The sequence below is a fragment of the Saimiri boliviensis genome, chromosome 5 (assembly GCF_048565385.1).
Source record: "Saimiri boliviensis isolate mSaiBol1 chromosome 5, mSaiBol1.pri, whole genome shotgun sequence".
Taxonomy (NCBI): Eukaryota; Metazoa; Chordata; class Mammalia; order Primates; family Cebidae; genus Saimiri; species Saimiri boliviensis.
Genome location: NC_133453.1, coordinates 38,571,957 through 38,591,514, shown reverse-complemented (window position 1 = coordinate 38,591,514; position 19,558 = coordinate 38,571,957). Strand labels below are relative to the sequence as shown.

At 39.6% G+C, this 19,558-nt stretch overlaps 1 protein-coding gene and 2 non-coding genes across 7 annotated transcripts in view; all 3 read left to right on the top strand.

Annotated features, from left to right (window-relative positions):
• Nucleotides 1-19,558, top strand: part of NOP58 (NOP58 ribonucleoprotein) — a 74,500-nt gene that overhangs the window by 18,212 nt on the left and 36,730 nt on the right. For 2 of the 5 annotated variants that reach the window (XM_039469636.2, XM_074399254.1), the window contains 11 exons: nt 269-390; nt 1,854-1,990; nt 5,476-5,540; nt 7,220-7,354; nt 8,398-8,543; nt 9,014-9,140; nt 11,561-11,724; nt 13,807-13,941; nt 14,264-14,325; nt 16,275-16,408; nt 19,379-19,524. In XM_039469636.2, coding sequence (XP_039325570.1) covers nt 269-390; nt 1,854-1,990; nt 5,476-5,540; nt 7,220-7,354; nt 8,398-8,543; nt 9,014-9,140; nt 11,561-11,724; nt 13,807-13,941; nt 14,264-14,325; nt 16,275-16,408; nt 19,379-19,524 — 1,373 coding nt within the window. Of the gene's footprint in view, nt 1-268; nt 391-1,853; nt 1,991-5,475; nt 5,541-7,219; nt 7,355-8,397; nt 8,544-9,013; nt 9,141-11,560; nt 11,725-13,806; nt 13,942-14,263; nt 14,326-16,127; nt 16,180-16,274; nt 16,409-19,378; nt 19,525-19,558 lie in introns of those variants that run through there. The other 3 variants (XM_074399256.1, XM_074399255.1, XM_074399257.1) reach the window with 2 other exon arrangements.
• LOC120364478 (small nucleolar RNA SNORD11B) lies at nt 8,599-8,682 on the top strand. The gene has a single exon (XR_005579729.1). It is a non-coding gene; the product is annotated as a small nucleolar RNA SNORD11B (small nucleolar RNA).
• Nucleotides 9,313-9,396, top strand: LOC120364477 (small nucleolar RNA SNORD11). The gene has a single exon (XR_005579728.1). It is a non-coding gene; the product is annotated as a small nucleolar RNA SNORD11 (small nucleolar RNA).

Sequence of the window (19,558 nt, the reverse complement as noted above, 5' to 3'; positions counted from 1 at the left end):
CTTGAGTTCATGAGAAGATTCTTACTACAGAAGCAGCTCTGGACCTGATTTAACCTCTGGCTCTGTAGCAGAAATGAGGGTGGGAAGATTCAATGAAATTGTGAAACATGTAACTTATAAAACATTTATCTTTTCTTTTCAGAAGTAACATTAAATTTAGGCCCCTTGAAAGGCCTATTTTATTTTTTTAAATGTCAAATAGGACAAGCTCTCAAAATTAAAAATTTGAGAGTTAATGCTTCTTCTTTTTTTTTTTTTGCCTGAAAAGCATTCACAGCTCTGATGGAGGGTAAAATCAATAAGCAGCTGAAGAAAGTTCTTAAGAAAATAGTAAAAGAAGCCCATGAACCGTTGGCAGTAGCTGATGCTAAACTAGGAGGGGTCATAAAGGTAAAGTCATGATTTTATTTTTTGTCATGCCTGCTAGTCAAATCTCATAGCATACCAACTACAAAGCCTAGCCTTTGTAATAAGTTGCTTATTGTAAGTTCTCAATACTTGATCTTTTTTCTCTAAGCTACATGATTTCCCCTAACATCAGCTGAACTTAGCAAATATTTATTATAGAAGATATAGAAGAACAAGAAATGGTAAACATTGGCTTTAACAAATCTGCTACCCATATATCATGCTAGTGTTCTATATATATCTTGCCATATTTTTGTCTAGCCACATTTTTTCCAACAAAAATGGGGTCCTTATATTTTTTAAAAATGTATTTATTAGAAAACTTTAGTAGAGGTGTATTGCCAGAGATAAAATGTGAGAGTGGAAAGTAAGTCTAGGAAAATAGCCTTCCAAATAGAGAAAAAGAACAATTTGAAAGCCAGGCCTCGAGTGCAGTGGTGCAGTCTCACAGCTCACTGCAGACTTGATCACTGCGATTCTCAAGCAACCCTCCCTCTTCAGCCTCTCCAGTAGCGGGTACTACAGGCACATGCCACAGTGCCCGGCTAATTTTTTATTTTATTTTAGACAGAATCTTGTTCTGTTGCCCAGGCTGGAGTGCAGTGCCACAGTCTCCACTCACTATAGCCTCTCCCTCCCAGGTTTAAGCAATTCCCCTGCCTTAGCCTTCTGACTAGCTGGGATTACAGGTACCTGTCACCATGCTCAGCTAATTTTTGGTTAGAGATGGGGTTTCACCCTGTTGGCCAGGTGGTCTTGAACTCCTGACCTCAAGCTCCACCTCGCCTCCCAGAGTGCTGAGATTACGGCAAGAGCCACCATGCACACCTATTAAAATACTCCTTAAACATTAAAGGTAGCAAGGTTAAATATATGCATTTCTCAGTTGGACAAAAGTATAATTTTCTATTATTTTAAGATACTTCAGTGTAATCCCTGGTTGGAAGTAAAAAACCTTCCGGACGCTTGTGTCAGTTTTTACTTCCAACAGTGATACACTGAAGTATTCTACAAATACACTAGAAATTATACTTTTGTCCAACTGAGAAATGCATATATTTAAACCAGTGCTACTTTAATGTTTAAGGAGTAATTTTAGTCTGTGTGCTGTAGCTCTTGCCGTAATCCTAGCACTTTGGGAGGCTGAGGCGGAGAATGAGGTCAGGAGTTAGAGATCACCCTGGCCAACATGGTGAAATCCCATCCCTATTAAAAATCTAAAAATTAGCCAGGCATGGTGGTTCGCACCTATAATCCCAGCTACTGAGGAGGCTGAGGCAATAGAATTGCTTGAACCTGGGAAGCAAAGGTTGCTGTGAGCCAGGATCACACCACTGCACTCCAGCCTAGTTAACAGAGTGAGACTGTCTCAAAAAAAAAAAAAAAGATAATAATTTCAGAAAAGTTTGCTTTTCCTTTACTTAATATATATGTTCTTGTTGTAGGAAAAGCTGAATCTCAGTTGTATCCATAGTCCCGTTGTTAATGAACTTATGAGAGGAATTCGTTCACAAATGGATGGATTAATTCCTGGCGTAGAACCACGTGAAATGGCAGCTATGTGTCTTGGATTGGCTCACAGGTGAGAATTACTGGAAAATAAAGTCAGTTTATTTTTGTTTGATAAGCAATTAACATAACACTGTTCTAAGAATGTTACAAAGGCTCTTGTAAACTTCATCAGAACCTTATAAAGAAGATTCTAGTAATATCCTCATTTACAGATGAAACTGATCCCCAAGGTCAATAAAGCTTGTAAGTGGTAAAGCCAGGATTTGAATGCAGGCAGTCTTGCTCCATTGTCTGGATTCTTTTTTTTTTTTTTTTTTTTTTTGGAGACGGAGTTTCACTCTTGTTACCCAGGCTGGAGTGCAATGGCACGATCTCGGCTCACCGCAGCCTCCGCCTCCTGGGTTCAGGCAATTCTCCTGCCTCAGCCTCCTGAGTAGCTGGGATTACAGGCACGCACCACCATGCCCAGCTAATTTTTTGTATTTTTAGTAGAGACGGGGTTTCACCATGTTGACCAGGATGGTCTCGATCTCTTGACCTCATGATCCACCCGCCTCGGCCTCCCAAAGTGCTGGGATTACAGGCTTGAGCCACCGCGCCCGGCCTGTCTGGATTCTTAAAACATCATCAAAGGAATTCTCTACTCCCCTTAACTTGGATTCCGTATTTCTTGGGCTTTCCCTCTTTTCTTTTTTTTTTTTGAGACAGAGTCTTGCTCTTGTTACCCAGGCTGGAGTGCAATGGCGCGATCTCGGCTCACCACAACCTCTGCCTCCTGGGTTCAGGCAATTCTCCTGCCTCAGCCTCCTGAGTAGCTGGGATTATAGGCACGCGCCACCATGCCCAGCTAATTTTTTTGTATTTTTAGTAGAGACGGGGTTTCACCATGTTGACCAGGATGGTCTCGATCTCTTGACCTCATGATCCACCTGCCTCAGCCTCCCAAAGTGCTGGGATTACAGATGTGAGCCACCACGCCCGGCCCCTCTTTTCTTTTATCTCTGTTAAGTCATGCCATTCCTCCATCCACTTAATATTTCCCCAGATTCTCTCATCTGCTGTGGTCTTAAATGGTATGTGTGTATTTGTGTTTTGTTTTACTCTGATTTTTAAAGAGATTTTGGAGTGAGGCAAAGAGGGACTAGGTACAATGGCTCACACCTTTAATCCCAACTCTTTGGGAAGCCAAGGCAGGAGGACTGCTTGACCCTTTCAGCCCAGCGGTTGGAGACTGCTGTGGGCAACATAGCAAGGTGTCGTGTCTCCTTTCTCTCTCTCTTTTTTTAGTGAGACAGGGTCTCACACTTGCCCATACTGGAGCACAGTGATGCAGTCTTGGCCCACTGCAGCCTCTGCTTCTGAGGCTCAAGGAACTCTCTTGCCTCAGCCACCTGAGTAGCTAGGATTACAGGCGTGCGCCACTGCTGCCTGGCTAGTTTTTGTATTTTCAGTAGAGACGGGGTTTTACCATGTTGGCCAGGCTGGTCTTGAACTGTGACCTCAAGTGAGCCACCAGGCCCAGCCTTTTTTTTTTTTTTTTTTTTTTTTTTTAATTGAAATAGGGTGTTACTCTGTCGTCCAGGCTGAGGTGCAGTGGTGCAATCTCGGCTCACTACATCCTTTACCTCCTGGACTCAAACAATGCTATCTCAGCCTCCCAGGTAGGTGGGACTACAGGTGCACACCACACCATCCCTGGCTGATTGTTTTAACTTTTCGTAAAGATGGGGTTTTGCTATGCTGCCCAGGCTAGAAATCCCAGGCTCAAGTGATCCACCTGCCTTGGCGTCCCAAAGTGTTGTGACTACAGGTGTGAGCCACCATGCCCAGCATTGTCCCTATTTTTAATTGCACATTAACCCTACCATATTTAACTAGAAATCCCTTAGAATAGGCATTACTGCTATGTTGTGATCCATCTCTTAATGAAAAGGTGTAATACTCTGGAATTGCACTATAGATAGTAGGGTTTTGAAGAAAATGATCAGTAGTTACTCAAAACTTATGCAACGTTGTAATCAGAGCACTATCAAATACTATTCCTACTAAAATTGTTACAGTTCAAAAGACATCTTAAGTTCATGTAAAAGAAACACTAAACAAAGGTCTGTTTTAAAATTAAAAGGTGGGCATAGATTGAAAGGGTTGAAGCTGCTAAGTTAGGGATAAAAGCAAAAACACACAAAGGTCAGGGAGAGCTTTGTGATCATTTCTAAGAGGGAAGAACTAGTGAAACTGAGTCAAAAATCCAAACTTCGGTAAATCTGTATGTAGCAGTGGTTCGTTATCAAGGGCAATCAGCTGAGCCCTGGCAGGGCATTTGGCAATGTCCACAGACATTTTTGGTTGTTACGGTTGGGGGTAGGGTGGGGTCTGCCCTGAACGTCTAATGGATAAAAGTTAGGGATACTGCCAAAGGTCCTATAATACACCAGGCAGCCACTATAACAAGGAATTAGAAGACCCAAAATGTCAGTTGTGCTGAGATGAAGAAACATTTATATGCAGACGATATTGTTCCTTCACAGCTTTCTGTTTTCATATATTAAGAATGCTGTAGGGCCGGGCGCGGTGGCTCAAGCCTGTAATCCCAGCACTTTGGGAGGCCGAGGCGGGTGGATCACGAGGTCGAGAGATCGAGACCATCCTGGTCAACATGGTGAAACCCCGTCTCTACTAAAAATACAAAAAACTAGCTGGGCGTGGTGGTGCGTGCCTGTAATCCCAGCTACTTAGGAGGCTGAGGCAGGAGAATTGCCTGAGCCCAGGAGGCGGAGGTTGCAGTGAGCCGAGACCGCGCCATTGCACTCCAGCCTGGGTAACAAGAGCGAAACTCCGTCTCAAAAAAAAAAAAAAAGAATGCTGTAAAGTTCTTAACTGGTCGTGTAAAGCATTAATTTGTTGTAAAATATTGCATGAACCAATATGGTGGTTGGTTCATTTTTTGTTTTTGTGTGTGTGTGTGAGATGGGGTCTTGCTCTGTTGCCCAGGCTGGAGTGCTATTTGTCATTTATATATAAACTCATTTATGTTACAGAAATACAGGTTGTAGCAGTATGTATGGATTTTTTTTTTTTAATGTGTTCTTTCTGATCTTACATGATACATTTCTACTTAGCTGATTTTTCTTCTTAGAAAAACAAATTATAAGGCAGGGCACCGTGGCTCACGCCTGCAATCCCAGCACTTTGGGAGGCTGAGGCCAGCCAATCACCTGAGGTCAGGAGTTTGAGACCAGCCTGACCAACATGGTTAAACCCTGTCTCTACTAAAAATACAAAAATTAGCAGGCATGGTGGTGGGCACCTGTAATCTCAGCTACTCAGGAAGCTGAGGCAGGAGAATCACTTGAATCTGGGAGTTGGAGGTTGCGATGAGCTGAGGTTATGCCACTGCACTCCATCCTGGGCAACAGAGCGAGACTCTGTCTAAAAAGAAAAAGAAAAACCAGTTATACCTTTGAGAGGGATTTGAGTAAAACAAACTTTAAGGTGTTAATTTAAGTGCTTTCCCTAGATGCTATCTTACTAATTTACTTTCCCCTTTCTCCCCAGCCTATCTCGATATAGATTGAAATTTAGCGCTGATAAAGTAGACACAATGATTGTTCAGGCAATTTGTAAGTATAGTTCATGCAAAGTCTGATTTGTTGCTCTGTCCTTCATGTGTTTTATACTGTTGAGACTACCTTTTATGATCTATCTGTTGAGAAAGAGAAAGAAGGCCAGGCACAGTGGCTCACCCTTTTAATCCCAGCACTTAGGGAGTCCGAGGTGGGCAAATCACCTGAGGTCAGCAGTTCGAGACCAGCCTGGCTAACATTGCCAAACCCCATGTCTACTGAAAGTACAAGAAAATTATCTAGGCTTTCTGGTGCACACCTGTGATCCCAGCTACTCAAGAGGTTCAGGCAGTAGAATCACTTGAACCCAGAAGGCGGAGGTTGTAGTGAGCTGACATCGTGTCACTGTACTCCAGTCTGGGCAACAGAACAAGAATGCATCTAAAAAAGGGGGGGAAGGAGAAAGAAGATCAGCTAAAACTTGTACTAAGTAAATAAATTTGAAAATGCAAAATAAAAGAAACTACCCATAATTTGGCTATTTGGAGATTATGTGAATCACAGAATTAACATTACATAAATTAATTCATTTGCGTTTTTTCATGAAAATGTTAAAAACAATTAAGTGGAATCTGTATAGTTGTGTATTCTGCTTTGTCATTTAAATGATTTTTTGAGAGCTTGAAAAATCTTTTTTTTTTTTTTTTAAGACAGTGTTTTGCTCTTGTTGCTCAGGCTGGACTGCAATGGCGTGATTCTCCTGTCTCGGCCTCCGGGTGGCTGGGATTACAGGATTTTTTTCATGTTGGTCAGGCTGGTCTTGAACTCCAGGCCTCAAGTAGTCCACCTGCCTACCTGAGATTTATACCCAAAAGAATTAAAAACAGGAACTCAGACTTCCTTGTACCCCTATGTCCATAATAATGTTACTTACAAAACCAAATAACGAAAACCCAAATACCTTTTAACAGATGAATGGATAAACTGCATTGTGTATACAGCTTGAATGTCCCTAATCTGAAATTTAAAATGCTCCAAAATCTAGAACACTTTGTCCTACCACATAAAGCCAAAAGTGGAAAACTCCACACCTGACCACATGTGACAGATAGTTAAGACTTTGTTTCATGCACAAAATTATTTAAAATACTGCATAAAATTACCTTCAGGGTTTTGTATGTAAGGTGTATGTGAAATGTAGATTTCCTATTTAGACTTGAAGTCCAAACTTCAAGATATCTCATACATGTTTGCAAATATTCTGAAATACTTCTGGTCACAAGCATTTTGGATAACATGCACCCAGCCTGTACACACAGTGGAATATCAGTCAGCCTTAAGAAGAAATGAAATTCTGATACTTATTTCAACTTGATAAACCTTGAAAATATGCTAAGTGAAATAGTCACAAAATACTGCATGATACCTGAAATAGGTCATTTCATTGAGACAGAAGTATAGAGATAGCTGGAGGTTGGGGGAAGGTGGGAATGAGGAGTTTACTGTTTAATGGATACAGAATTTTTGGTTTCTCGTGATAAAATTGCTCTGAAAATAGATTGTGGTAGTGGTTGCATAACATTGTAAATGTACTTAGTGCTACTGAATTGTACACTTGAAAATGGTTGAAGTCTTAAATTTTATGTCATGTATATTTTACCACAATAAATCTCTTAAGTTCCTGTGGTTTTTGTTTTTTGTTGTTTGTTTCGTTTTGTTCTTATTTTAATCTACAGCCTTGTTAGATGACTTGGATAAAGAACTAAACAACTACATTATGCGATGTAGAGAATGGTATGGCTGGCATTTCCCTGAATTAGGAAAAATTATTTCAGATAATTTGACATACTGCAAGTGTTTACAGAAAGTTGGTGAGTAATTTGTTTGTCCTTTAAGTCATTGACAGTAAATGAATTTGGCCAGGCATGCTGGCTCACGCCTGTAATCCTAACACTTTGGGAGATTGAGGTGGTAGGATCACAAGGTTAGGAGTCTGAGACCAGCCTAGCCAACACGGTGAAACCTCGTCTCTACTAAAAATACAAAAATTAGCTTGGTGTGGTGGTGGGCACCTGCAACCCCATGTACTTGGGACACTGAGGCAGGAGAATTGCTTGAACCCTGGAGGTGGAGGTTGCAGTGAGCCGAGATCCCACCACCGTACTCCAGCCTGGGTGACTGGGCAAGACTCTGTTCCCCAAAAAAGTAAAAGAATTTGATTGCATCCTAAAACATGAGTTACAGCATTTTGTTAAGATTCCCAGGGTTTTTATAATTTCTGTGTATTTGGGAAGTGTAGCAATTTAGTGTCTTAAATTTAAGAAACAATGAATTTTAACTTAGATTTTGATGGCCTGTACTATGACATTAGTACCTGATACTCAATATATAGCCATATTGCTGTCTATCTGTACTGTTAACATACAGAGGAACTTGATTGTTGATAAATAATGGCTTACTTGGCTTACTAATTACAGGCCTCAGCTTCAGTATAAAGTCTGTGACATTATTAGTCCTGTCTTTTTTAATTTTTGCCACTTATTTTCTGAAATGAGTTTTGTGGCATCTTTATTTATTTATTTATTTTTTTGGATGGTCTCGATCCCTTGACCTCGTGATCCACCCGCCTCGGCCTCCCAAAGTGCTGGGATTACAGGCTTGAGCCACCGCGCCCGGCTATTTAGTTTTTACTCTGATTATTTTTTGGAGGAAGGTGGTGGGGAGAAATTTTATCTCTAAACTCAAACCCTTAAAAGAGGAAAAACTATTATACTAGGTCAAACTTCTTCATTTTTTTTTGTTTTGTTTAGGCATCCTTTTCATTGGCTTTCTACTTTTTCTTTTGACTATTTGCTGGATTTTATATAATTTATTGAAGAGTGATTCTCCCTCATCCTCTGCAAACATTCCATAGGCGATAGGAAGAACTATGCCTCTGCCAAACTTTCTGAGTTCCTACCAGAAGAAGTTGAAGCAGAAGTGAAAGCAGCTGCGGAGATATCAATGGGAACAGAGGTTTCAGAAGAAGATATTTGCAATATTCTGCATCTTTGCACCCAGGTAAATTTTACTCCTGAAGAATCTAGATGTACTACCAGCTTTATAATAATTTTTCTGATGGCAATGATGATTTTTGCACTTGTTGACCTGATAACGTAAATATGAAGGTGTTCAGTCACTACCTCATCTGATGCCATCATGATTTGTATACTTAAAAGAGGAAGTACATACTAAAAGGAAGTAATTTATAATCATCATCTGAATAATTAACCAAAAATCCATTAAGATGGCAGAGAAGTATTGCTTAGAATCTTTTATGACTAAGATTTTCGGGCAGTGTACCAAGTGGTTTATTTATATTATATAACAAAGTCCTTAAAACAGCCATTTTATAGAAAACTGTTGTTAGGCATAGTTGATGTAGCCAGGGTTGTGTAGCTGCTCTTTCATATTGAGGGCTCCAGTGTTTTAGGCAGGAATTTTATACTGTTTTTACTGATATTTGTGACTTAATTTATTCCTTATACTAGGTGATTGAAATCTCTGAATATCGAACCCAGCTCTATGAATATCTACAAAATCGAATGATGGCCATTGCGCCCAACGTTACAGTCATGGTTGGGGAATTAGTTGGAGCACGGCTTATCGCTCATGCAGGTGATGGTTTTAATGTTATTTGTAAACATGAGTGTTTGAAGTATTCACTGGTTAGGATTTTGTTTACATCTTTAAACCACAGCTATTAAAAGAAATTCTAAGTAATAACACAAAAGTAGATGGTATGTAGGAGATGAATAAGGGCCATATATAGGAGATGAATAAGGGCCAAGTGTTCAATGATGATTTTTGTTTGTTTGCCTGATTTCCTTTTGGATAATGAAGGCATCTTTAGTCACTACCTCTTCTGAGACACTTGGGGTTCATTGTTAGAATTTTGTTAAGGTTAATTAGAATAATCAGATGAATGTAGGAGGATAAAACAGTTAACATTTTCATAATAAACTCATTAGACATAGATTTAAATATAGTTTTAAGAAATCACTGTAGAGGATATATACCCTTGATTGATTATCTTAGTTTCACTATTGAGTGTGTGGTTGTAACTGATACATGATTTTCAAAAATATTTTCAGCAACCGATTTATAATAGAGCTTTGTATACATGCATGACAATATTATAAAGATGATAGGCTATAATTAAAATGCTATCAGTTTTTAAAATGGCATAACTCCTTTTTTGGTTTTGGGTTTTTTTGACACAGAGTTTTACTCTGTTGCACTGGCTGGAGTGCCGTGGCACAGTCTCTGCTCACTGCAACCTCTGCCTCCTGGGTTCAAGCGATTTTTCTGCCTCGGCCTCCCAAGTTGCTGGGGTTACAGGTGCCCACCACCTCACCTGGCTAATTTTTGTATTTTTAGTTGAGATGTGGTTTCACTGTGCTGGCCAGGCTGGTCTCAAACTCCTGACCACAGGTGATCTACCCGCCTCAGCCTTGCAAAGTGCTGGGATTACAGGCAGGAGCCACTGCGTGTGCAGTCTGGCATAATTTCTTTAGCTGCATCATTGATCAGAGGTTTCATTCAGTGCCTACAGCTGTAAGATCAGATGATTTCATTGTCTTCACCTGTTTTCATGCATACAGCTAAAGTTGTAGCAGTAATCGATGGCAGGAGTTAACAGAAGTATGTATTTGTTGGCTGGGCACGGTGGCTCACGCCTGTAATCCCAGCACTTTGGGAGGCCGAGGTGGGTGGATCACCTGAGGTTGGGAATTTGAGACAAGCCTGGCCAACATGGTGAAACCCTGTCTCTACTAATAGCACAAAAATTAGCCGACCATGGTGGTATTCACTTGTGATCTCAACTACTGGAGGCTGAGGCAGGAGAATCTCTTGAACTCAGGAGGCGGAGGTTGTACTGAGCCAAAATTGTGCCATTGCACTCGAGTCTGGGTGACAAGAGCATCTCAAAAAAAGAAGTATGTATTTGTTGCACTTTAAAAAATATGTCTCATGGTAAAGTTCGTAGCATTAATGGTGAGTGTGCTTTCTGACAGGAAATATTCTATACAACATATATAGCTAAGCAGCATGTTGATAACTTACTAGTATAATAGTCCTCAGCTATCCATGAGGATATATTCTGAGCTCCCCACCCCAACCCGTGAATGTTTGAAACAGGATAAGTAGTGAACTCTATGCTGTATATGCTGTTTTTTCCTAAACACACATACCTATGATAAAGTTTAATTTATAAGTTAGGTACAGTAGGACATCAACAACAGTAATAATAAAACAATTATGACAATATCCCAGTGTCGCTATTTTTCTGCATTGGTTACTTCAATATAAGCACTGCAATACTGCACCGTGGAGAGGGCCATGAAAGTGACTAGTGGGTAGATAAGGATAATTCATGTTCTCATGGGGACTGAGTGCGGTGGCAAGAGATTTGAAACTTTGGAGCTGTTTATTTCTGGAATTTCCTTTTTAATATTTTCAGACTGCAGTTGACCACAGGTAATTGAAACCACAGAAAGTGAAACCACAGATAGGGAACTATTAATAACCTTCTAAGAATATATTTTCCTAATCCACAGCTGAATCAACAGGAGTAAATAAGTTGTGAATTTATTATATGGTTATGGTACCGAGAGGTCCTAATAAATGTGTTTATTTGTAGGCTTTTTCATATCTAAAGCAATATAATACTTGATAAAATCTCAGAAAGCAGGGGCCAGATTAGTGTTCTTGTGTGTGACATATTTGTGTTACTCCTGTAGTATACTAATGGAATATAGAATAGTACTACCATCTCTGGGGTGAATAGAAACATTGAATTAAAAAGCTTAACCTTCAGTTTGCCCTAAGCATTCATTACAAACCTGCTTGTGCTGATGAAGGAATTACAAACGAAACATCAGGCTTTTTAGGGAATTCTGGCTTAAAGAATTCTATATTATATGTGATTTTTATTTTATTATGGTGGGTATAATAATTCTATAGGTCTTTTGTTTTAGTACATGGAACATGCAGATGTTTGGAAGTACATTCTTTGTAACTTTCTTCTTTTATAGGTTCTCTTTTGAATTTGGCCAAGCATGCAGCTTCTACAGTTCAAATTCTTGGAGCAGAAAAGGCACTTTTCAGAGCCCTCAAATCTAGACGGGATACCCCTAAGTATGGTCTCATTTATCATGCTTCACTCGTCGGCCAGACAAGTCCCAAGCATAAAGGAAAGGTGTGTTAACTTGGGTTTGTTTGTTTGTTTGTTTGTTTGTTTTTGAGGTTGGACTTTTTAATCATATAACCACTTTTCTTCTCTATAGTGCATATTAAATCTTTGTATTGTCCTTTCTTGTTAAATAGAGAAAGGTGAGTTATGTAAGAAGCATTTTGTGGCCAGGTACGGTGGCTCACGCTTCTTGTAATACCAACACTTAGGGAGGCCGAGGCGGATGGGTCACCTGAGGTTGGGAGTTTGAGACCAGCCTGACCAACATGGAGAAAAACCCCATCTCTACTAAAAATACAGAAATTGGCCGGGCGCGGTGGCTCAAGCCTGTAATCCCAGCACTTTGGGAGGCCGAGGCGGGTGGATCACAAAGTCAAGAGATCGAGACCATCTTGGTCAACATGGTGAAACCCCGTCTCTACTAAAAATACAAAAAAATCAGCTGGGCATGGTGGCGCGTGCCCGTAATCCCAGCTACTCAGGAGACTGAGGCAGGAGAATTGCCTGAACCCAGGAGGCGGAGGTTGCGGTGAGCCGAGATCGCGCCATTGCACTCCAGCTTGGGTAACAAGAGCGAAACTCTGTCTCAAAAAAAAAAAAAAAAATACAGAAATTATCCAGGCATGGTTGTGGACGCCTATAGTCCCAGCTCCTCGGGAGGCTGAGGCAGGTCACTTGAGATGAGGAATTGGGCCAGCCTGACCAACAGCCAAAGCCTGGGATTACAAGCACGTGCCACCACGCTCAACTGCTTTTTCTATTTTTAGTAGAGTTGGGGTTTCACCATGTTCACCAGCTCCTGACTTCATAGTCCACCTTCTTGGCCTCCCGAAGTGCTGGGATTACAGGTGTGAGCCACTGTGCCTGGCCTAAATTTGTAATAGCCTTATGAGATTTACGTATTTCCATTTTACTAATGGTGAAATTGAGGCTTAGACAAGTTAAGTATTTTCAATCTTTTTTTTTTTTTTTTTTTTTTTTTTTTTTTTTTTTGAGATGGAGTTTCGCTCTTGTTACCCAGGCTGGAGTGCAATGGCGCGATCTCGGCTCACCGCAACCTCCGCCTCCTGGGCTCAGGCAATTCTCCTGCCTCAGCCTCCTAAGTAGCTGGGATTACAGGCACGTGCCACCACGCCCAGCTAGTTTTTTGTATTTTTAGTAGAGACGGGGTTTCACCATGTTGACCAGGATGGTCTCGATCTCTCGACCTCGTGATCCACCCGCCTCGGCCTCCCAAAGTGCTGGGATTACAGGCTTGAGCCACTGCTCCCGGCCACCTTCAATCTTTTTGAATGATGTGTAGTTTAAAAGAACTAAACTGAAATTTGATAAAATCTAGAGTAGAGTGGTAGAGGTAATAAAGGGTTCAATAAAATAAACTTTAAAAAAAGAACCCACACATATTTAAGATTATTATGGGTTAAAGATGCACTTGTTCTGAATGATCTGAAGGCACAGAACTAATGTCACTAAGTAGAAACTAAAGTTTAAAAATGTTTTTAAAAAAAAAAAAGGCATAGTGGCACATGACTGTAATCACAGCTCTTTGGGAGGTCAGGGCAGGTGGATCACAAGGACAGGAGTTTGAGACCAGCCTGGACATCATGGTGAAACTCCATCTGTATTAAAAATACAAAAATCAGCCAGGCATGGTGGCACGTGCCTGTAATCCCGGCGCCTCAGGAGGCTGAGGCAGGGAAAATGCTTGAACTGGGGAAGCCGAGGTCACAGTGAGCTAAGATCATGCCATTACACTCCAGCCTGGGTGACAGAGCAAGACTTAGTCTCAAAAAAAAAAAAAAAAAATTAAAAAAAAAAGTTTGAGCTATTATTTTACATGAATTGCTATAAAATCTTTTCAACCACGGAAGTGTTGTTGCTGATATATGGCCATTAGGTTGTGGCAAAGGTTGAAATATGATGGGTGATTTGAATTGTACGATTCATAATACTTTTATAACTCCTTGTTTTAAAACATTCTAGAATAAATGACAATGTGATTTGCTGAAACTGTCTCATGAGTAAGTAAGTTGTTGAGGACTTTACATCTGAACATGGAATGTGAGTTCTTCATGGTTTTTCTATTAGATTTCTCGAATGCTGGCAGCCAAAACTGTTTTGGCTATCCGTTATGATGCTTTCGGTGAGGATTCCAGTTCCGCGATGGGAGTTGAGAACAGAGCCAAATTAGAGGCCAGGTTGAGAACTTTGGAAGATAGAGGGGTAAGAATCACATTATCCATATTGCAGAAGTATTACCTGTCAGAAGTTAATATTAGTAGATTTATGGAATTCATCTGCTAAACAGTTTTATGATACATGTTAGTATGTCTAAAGTATTCTTATTGTGCCTACTGTTAACAGTTGCTTTTATTTACCAAGAATTGTTGTATGAAACAGCGTTTGCCACTAGGATGTGCCATTTAAAATAAAACAAAAAATAGCAGAAGTTGCAGTTTGCTGGCCCACTGATTCACTAGACTGTATAGTATATTAAGAGATTATGGCTTAGAATTGTATTTGTAATTTTTCTTTTTCTTCTTAGATAAGAAAAATAAGTGGAACAGGAAAGGCATTAGCAAAGACAGAAAAATATGAACACAAAAGGTGAGTACATATGAATTTCACCTTGATGTTCCCCTAGGTTTTTCAAATTTATTTGACAAAAATTATGTATATTTATTGTGAACATGCCACTTGTGGAAAACATGCACATTGAGGAATGATTAAATCAAGCACGTTGACATGCATTGTCTTACTTTTTTTGTAGTGAGGATAACTTAAAATCTACTTAGCAATTTTCAACAATATAACACGTTGTTAACTCTAGTTACCATGTTGTACACACCCTTTTTTCTTGCCATTTAGTTTTCCATATTCACTTCTAGTTTTCATTGATAGTAAATTTTTAAATCTAAAGTTCCTCTATAATATATTCTTTATCAAAAAGTTCATTCAGAGTTAATCCCTAAAGAAACCTATTTTGTAAAAGGTATAAAGATGGAAAACATGTCTAAAAATGTCTGAGGCATGATACAATATTCAAACTTAACTGTCAAATTAACGAAATATTTGTATGTGGGGGGTATTTGGGTTATTTATTTGAGGTAATGCTCAATGCTGGTGAGGTTGTGATGATGGAAGTAAAATGGTATTATGTATGTATCAAGATTCTTCAAAATGTTCCTAGTCATTAGCCCAATAAATTATACTTTCAGGACTCATAATCCTTCAAAAATGTTAATAGTAAAATCTTATGCTACTAGTGGATGAAGAGGGTAATATATAGTAACATTACCATTTATAAACACATATTTAAATATAATTACTTTCCTATTTTCTGGAAAGAAACCAAATGTGTTTCTGTAGGCATTCACATTTTCTTTTTTTTCTGAATTTTCCAGGCTTTCTGCAATGGCCTTATATACTACAATATTTACAGTCTGTAATTTATTGTCTTTAGTTGACAAACATGGGGGGTTTTTTGTTTTTGTTTTGGAGGAGATGGAGTCTCACTCTGTTGCCCAGGCTGCAGTGTAATGGTGCAATCTTGGCTCACCGCAACCTCTGCCTCCTGGGTTCAAGTGATTATCCCGCCTTAGCCTCCCGAGTAGTTGAGACGATAGGTGTGTGCCACCACGTCCAGCTAACGTTTTGTATTTTTAGTAGAAAGGGTTTCTTTTTTTTTTTTTCCCTTCATCACAATTAACCAGAACACAAGTAGAAGTAGAAACAGTTTCATTATGTTAGCCAGGATGGTCTTGATCTCCTGACCTCATGATCCACCCACCTCAGCCTCTCAAAGTGCTGGGATTACAGATGTGAGCCACCATGCTGGCCTTGTTTCTTAAACTATGAATGTCTTTAACCTATAAAAATTAAAATCATACAGTTTACAAGTCTACTTAAGAAACAGAACATTTTGTAGCTTGTTTTGAACAAATTTTTACAATGTTCCTATGCCATTAATGCTTTTTACTTTAAACATGCATTTGAAGCATCAGTTCACATTTTAGGCACTCATTTCAGTATTTTCTTTCTGCTTACGTTAGAACAAAAGCAAATGTTGGGTTCTCAGAAATCTTTTCCATGTGTATGTATCTGTATTCTTTCTTCTCTTGTGATCTTACAATGAAGACTTCTATACTAAGCTTGGTTTAGATTTTTTGTTCTGCCTTTTTTCATTTAATTGTGTAGTGTTCTGAAAGTTGGATTGGTTCAGTTTTCACTTTCTAGTTAGTTGTGAAGACATTTTCTCCTTTCGTTTCCCCCATGCTGATTGAGTGTTTTCCTGTACCATAGTAACTACATTGATTACTAAATCAGAATTCATTTAGCTCACCACTTCTCTTGAATGTGATTGACCTACTTGAAAAATACTAATACCTTTACCTTTTGGAAACTATTAGTCTTCATATACTACCCCAAAGCCACTAAAATGAAACAACATTGTGTGCTTATGTAAGTATTATCTAATGGCATTTTCTTTATCTCTTGAGAATTATTTCAGTTACAGATACTTGTAGAGATTTTCTAAAACTTTTTGGGTCTTTCAGTGAAGTGAAGACTTACGATCCTTCTGGTGACTCCACACTTCCAACCTGTTCTAAAAAACGCAAAATAGAACAGGTAGATAAAGAGGATGATATTACTGAAAAGAAAGCAAAGAAAGCCAAGATTAAAGTTAAAGGTTAGTTTGAATTTTAACACAATATATACTCATTTCTTAAGAACTATGGACTTAGTGAGTCTTAGAAGTACATACCATTGCACTTTATTGTAAAACTACTTGTTGAATGCTAATGGTATTTAATAATGCCATTATGTTCTCTGGGAATAGTTAGGGTATTGTTAAATTTACCAGACTTTACAGGGGAAATGTGAGAAGTGTAGTCAACTTAATGTATTTTACTAAGACTACCAGTACTTCAGTTTCTACTACATGAACTGTTTTGAGAATTAAGAGAAAAAAACGAATGTGTTTCCTAAATTGGTTGTTGAAAATTTTTTGTTTTATATAAAGTTAAGAATGAATATAGAATTGATGGAACAGTGGTTTTCGTCATTGTTTTTGTTATATGGAGCAGACTAGAAGGAATACATACTGGTAGCCTGCTGTCATAGTATCTAATAGGTACTCACTAGTTAACTAGGCTGTCTTGTGAAGTTGATAAGCACATGCCCCATTAAAAGCCGAATCTGTGGGGTTTTTTTCTTTGTTTTTAATTTTTCATCTGTCCCTTCTCATAACCAAGAAAGACGAACCTGTGTTTATTAAACACATACTAGCAAGTCTTGCAGAAGAGTAAATTATTATTATTATTATTATTATATTTATTTATTTATTTATTTATTTATTTATTTATTTTTTGAGACGGAGTTTCGCTGTTGTTACCCAGGCTGGAGTGCAATGGCGCTATCTCGGCTCACCGCAACCTCCGCCTCCTGGGTTCAGGCAATTCTCCTGCCTCAGCCTCCTGAGTAGCTGGGATTACAGGCACGCGCCACCATGCCCAGCTAATTTTTTGTATTTTTAGTAGAGACAGGGTTTCACTATGTTGACCAGGATCTCTTGACCTCGTGATCCACCCACCTCGGCCTCCCAAAGTGCTGGGATTACAGGCTTGAGCCACTGCGCCCGGCCCTGAAGAGTAAATTATTAACAGAATGATTGCTTTAACTTAGTTTCTAAAAAGCTTAGTGGTCAAAAGTGTTTGATCTGCAAATGTGGATAGTATACTTGATAGAGAAAACAATATATTTAGCTTTTATGCTTCTTTTTATTGAAAAGTAAGGAGATTCCTAAACCCATTAGTAGTAGCATTTGAGGCACCAAACTCTGTCTTTGTAGCCTCAATTGTGTATCTAATAAGCTTTTCCAATTTATCTGTCAATTTTCCACTCCACATCCCCTCCCGTCCTTTTTTTGTTGTTGTTGTTGTTTGTTTGTTTTGAGGCATAATTTCCTCTGTTGACAGGCTGGAGTGCAGGAACATGATCTTGGCTCACTGCAACCTTCACCTCCTGGGTTCAAGTGATTCTCCTGCCTCAGCCTCCCAAGTAGCTGGGATTACAGGCACACACCACCATGCCTATTTGTGTTTTTAGAAGAGATGAGGTTTCACCATGTTGGCAAGGCTGGTCTCGAACTCTTTTTTTTTTTTTTTTGAGATGGAGTTTCACTCTTGTTACCCAGGCTGGAGTGCAATGGCACGATCTCGGCTCACCGCAACCTCCGCCTCCTGGGTTCAAGCAATTCTCCTGCCTCAGCCTCCTGAGTACTGGGATTACAGGCACGCCCCACCATGCCCAGCTAATTTTTTGTATTTTTAGTAGAGACGGGGTTTCACTATGTTGACCGGGATGATCTCGATCTCTTGACCTCATGATCCACCCGCCTCGGCCTTCCAAAGTGCTGGGATTACAGGCTTGAGCCACCGCGCCCGGCCTTTTTTTTTTTGTATTTTTAAGTAGAGGTAGGATTTCACCATGTTTCCCAGGCTGGTCTCAAACTCCTGACCTCAAATGATCCTCCTGAAGTGCTGAGATTACAGGTGTGAGCCACTGCACCCACCTAGTAACTGAATTTCTTTTTTCTTCTTTCCTTTTCTTTTATTTTTTTGGAGACGGAGTCTTACTCTATCACCCAGGTTGAAGTGCAGTGGTGCCACCTCAGCTCACTGCAACCTCTGCCTCCCAGGTTCAGGCAATTCTCTTACCTCACCCTCCCAGGAAGCTGGGATTACAAGTGTGAGCCACCGTGGCTGGCTGGTCATGAATTTCCAAAGATAGCTATGTGTTGAGTCCTTATTGTAATGTGTGCTAAGCATTATACTTAGTATTTTGTGTGCATCATCTCTTTAAATCTCAGTAACAATCTAATGAGATAAGACATTCTTAAATTTGATAGGTGAGGCTATAGAGTTTTACCAGGGGTAAATAAAATTATTCAGGGCTGCAGCAGGTAGAATAAACGCAGGCCACCTTCAGAGTGCGAGCTCTTATATTTCTTTTTTTTTTTTTTTTGAGACGGAGTTTCGCTCTTGTTACCCAGGCTGGAGTGCAATGGCGCTATCTCGGCTCACCTCAACCTTCGCCTCCTGGGTTCAGGCAATTCTCCTGCCTCAGCCTCCTGAGTAGCTCGGATTACAGGCACGTGCCACCATGCCCAGCTAATTTTTTGTATTTTTTAGTAGAGACAGGGTTTCACCATGTTGACCAGGATGGTCTCAATCTCTTGACCTCGTGATCCGCCCGCCTCAGCCTCCCAAAGTGCTGGGATTACAGGCTTGAGCCACCGCGCCCAGCTAGCTCTTATATTTCTAATATAATTGACTCTCCTTTCAAAAATGATAGGGGGTCAGATGACCTTTGTTTTAATCCCAGTTTTTATACAAGACTTCATGGTTGTGAGAAAATTGCTCTGAGGTCTGTCTATATCATTTGTTAACGTTAGTGGTAGGAGGACCTTCCCAATTATAATATAAACAATATAAAAAAAATAAAAAATTATAATATAAACAATATAAACATTGGATAGTTGATGAGAATGACAGGCCAAAAAAAAAAAAAAACAAAAACAAACCTAGGACTCAAACGTTTTTGGAAGGAGATCTGATACAGTGTTAATTTGTTATGCCTTTACATTTACCCTATTCAGTTGAAGAAGAGGAAGAAGAAGAAGAAGAAGAAGTGGTAGAAGAAGAAGAAACATCTGTGAAGAAGAAGAAGAAAAAGGGTAAAAAGAAACACATTAAGGAAGAACCACTTTCTGAGGAAGAACCATGTACCAGCACAACAATTCCTGTATGTTTGTTTATAATTATCAGTACTCTCTTGG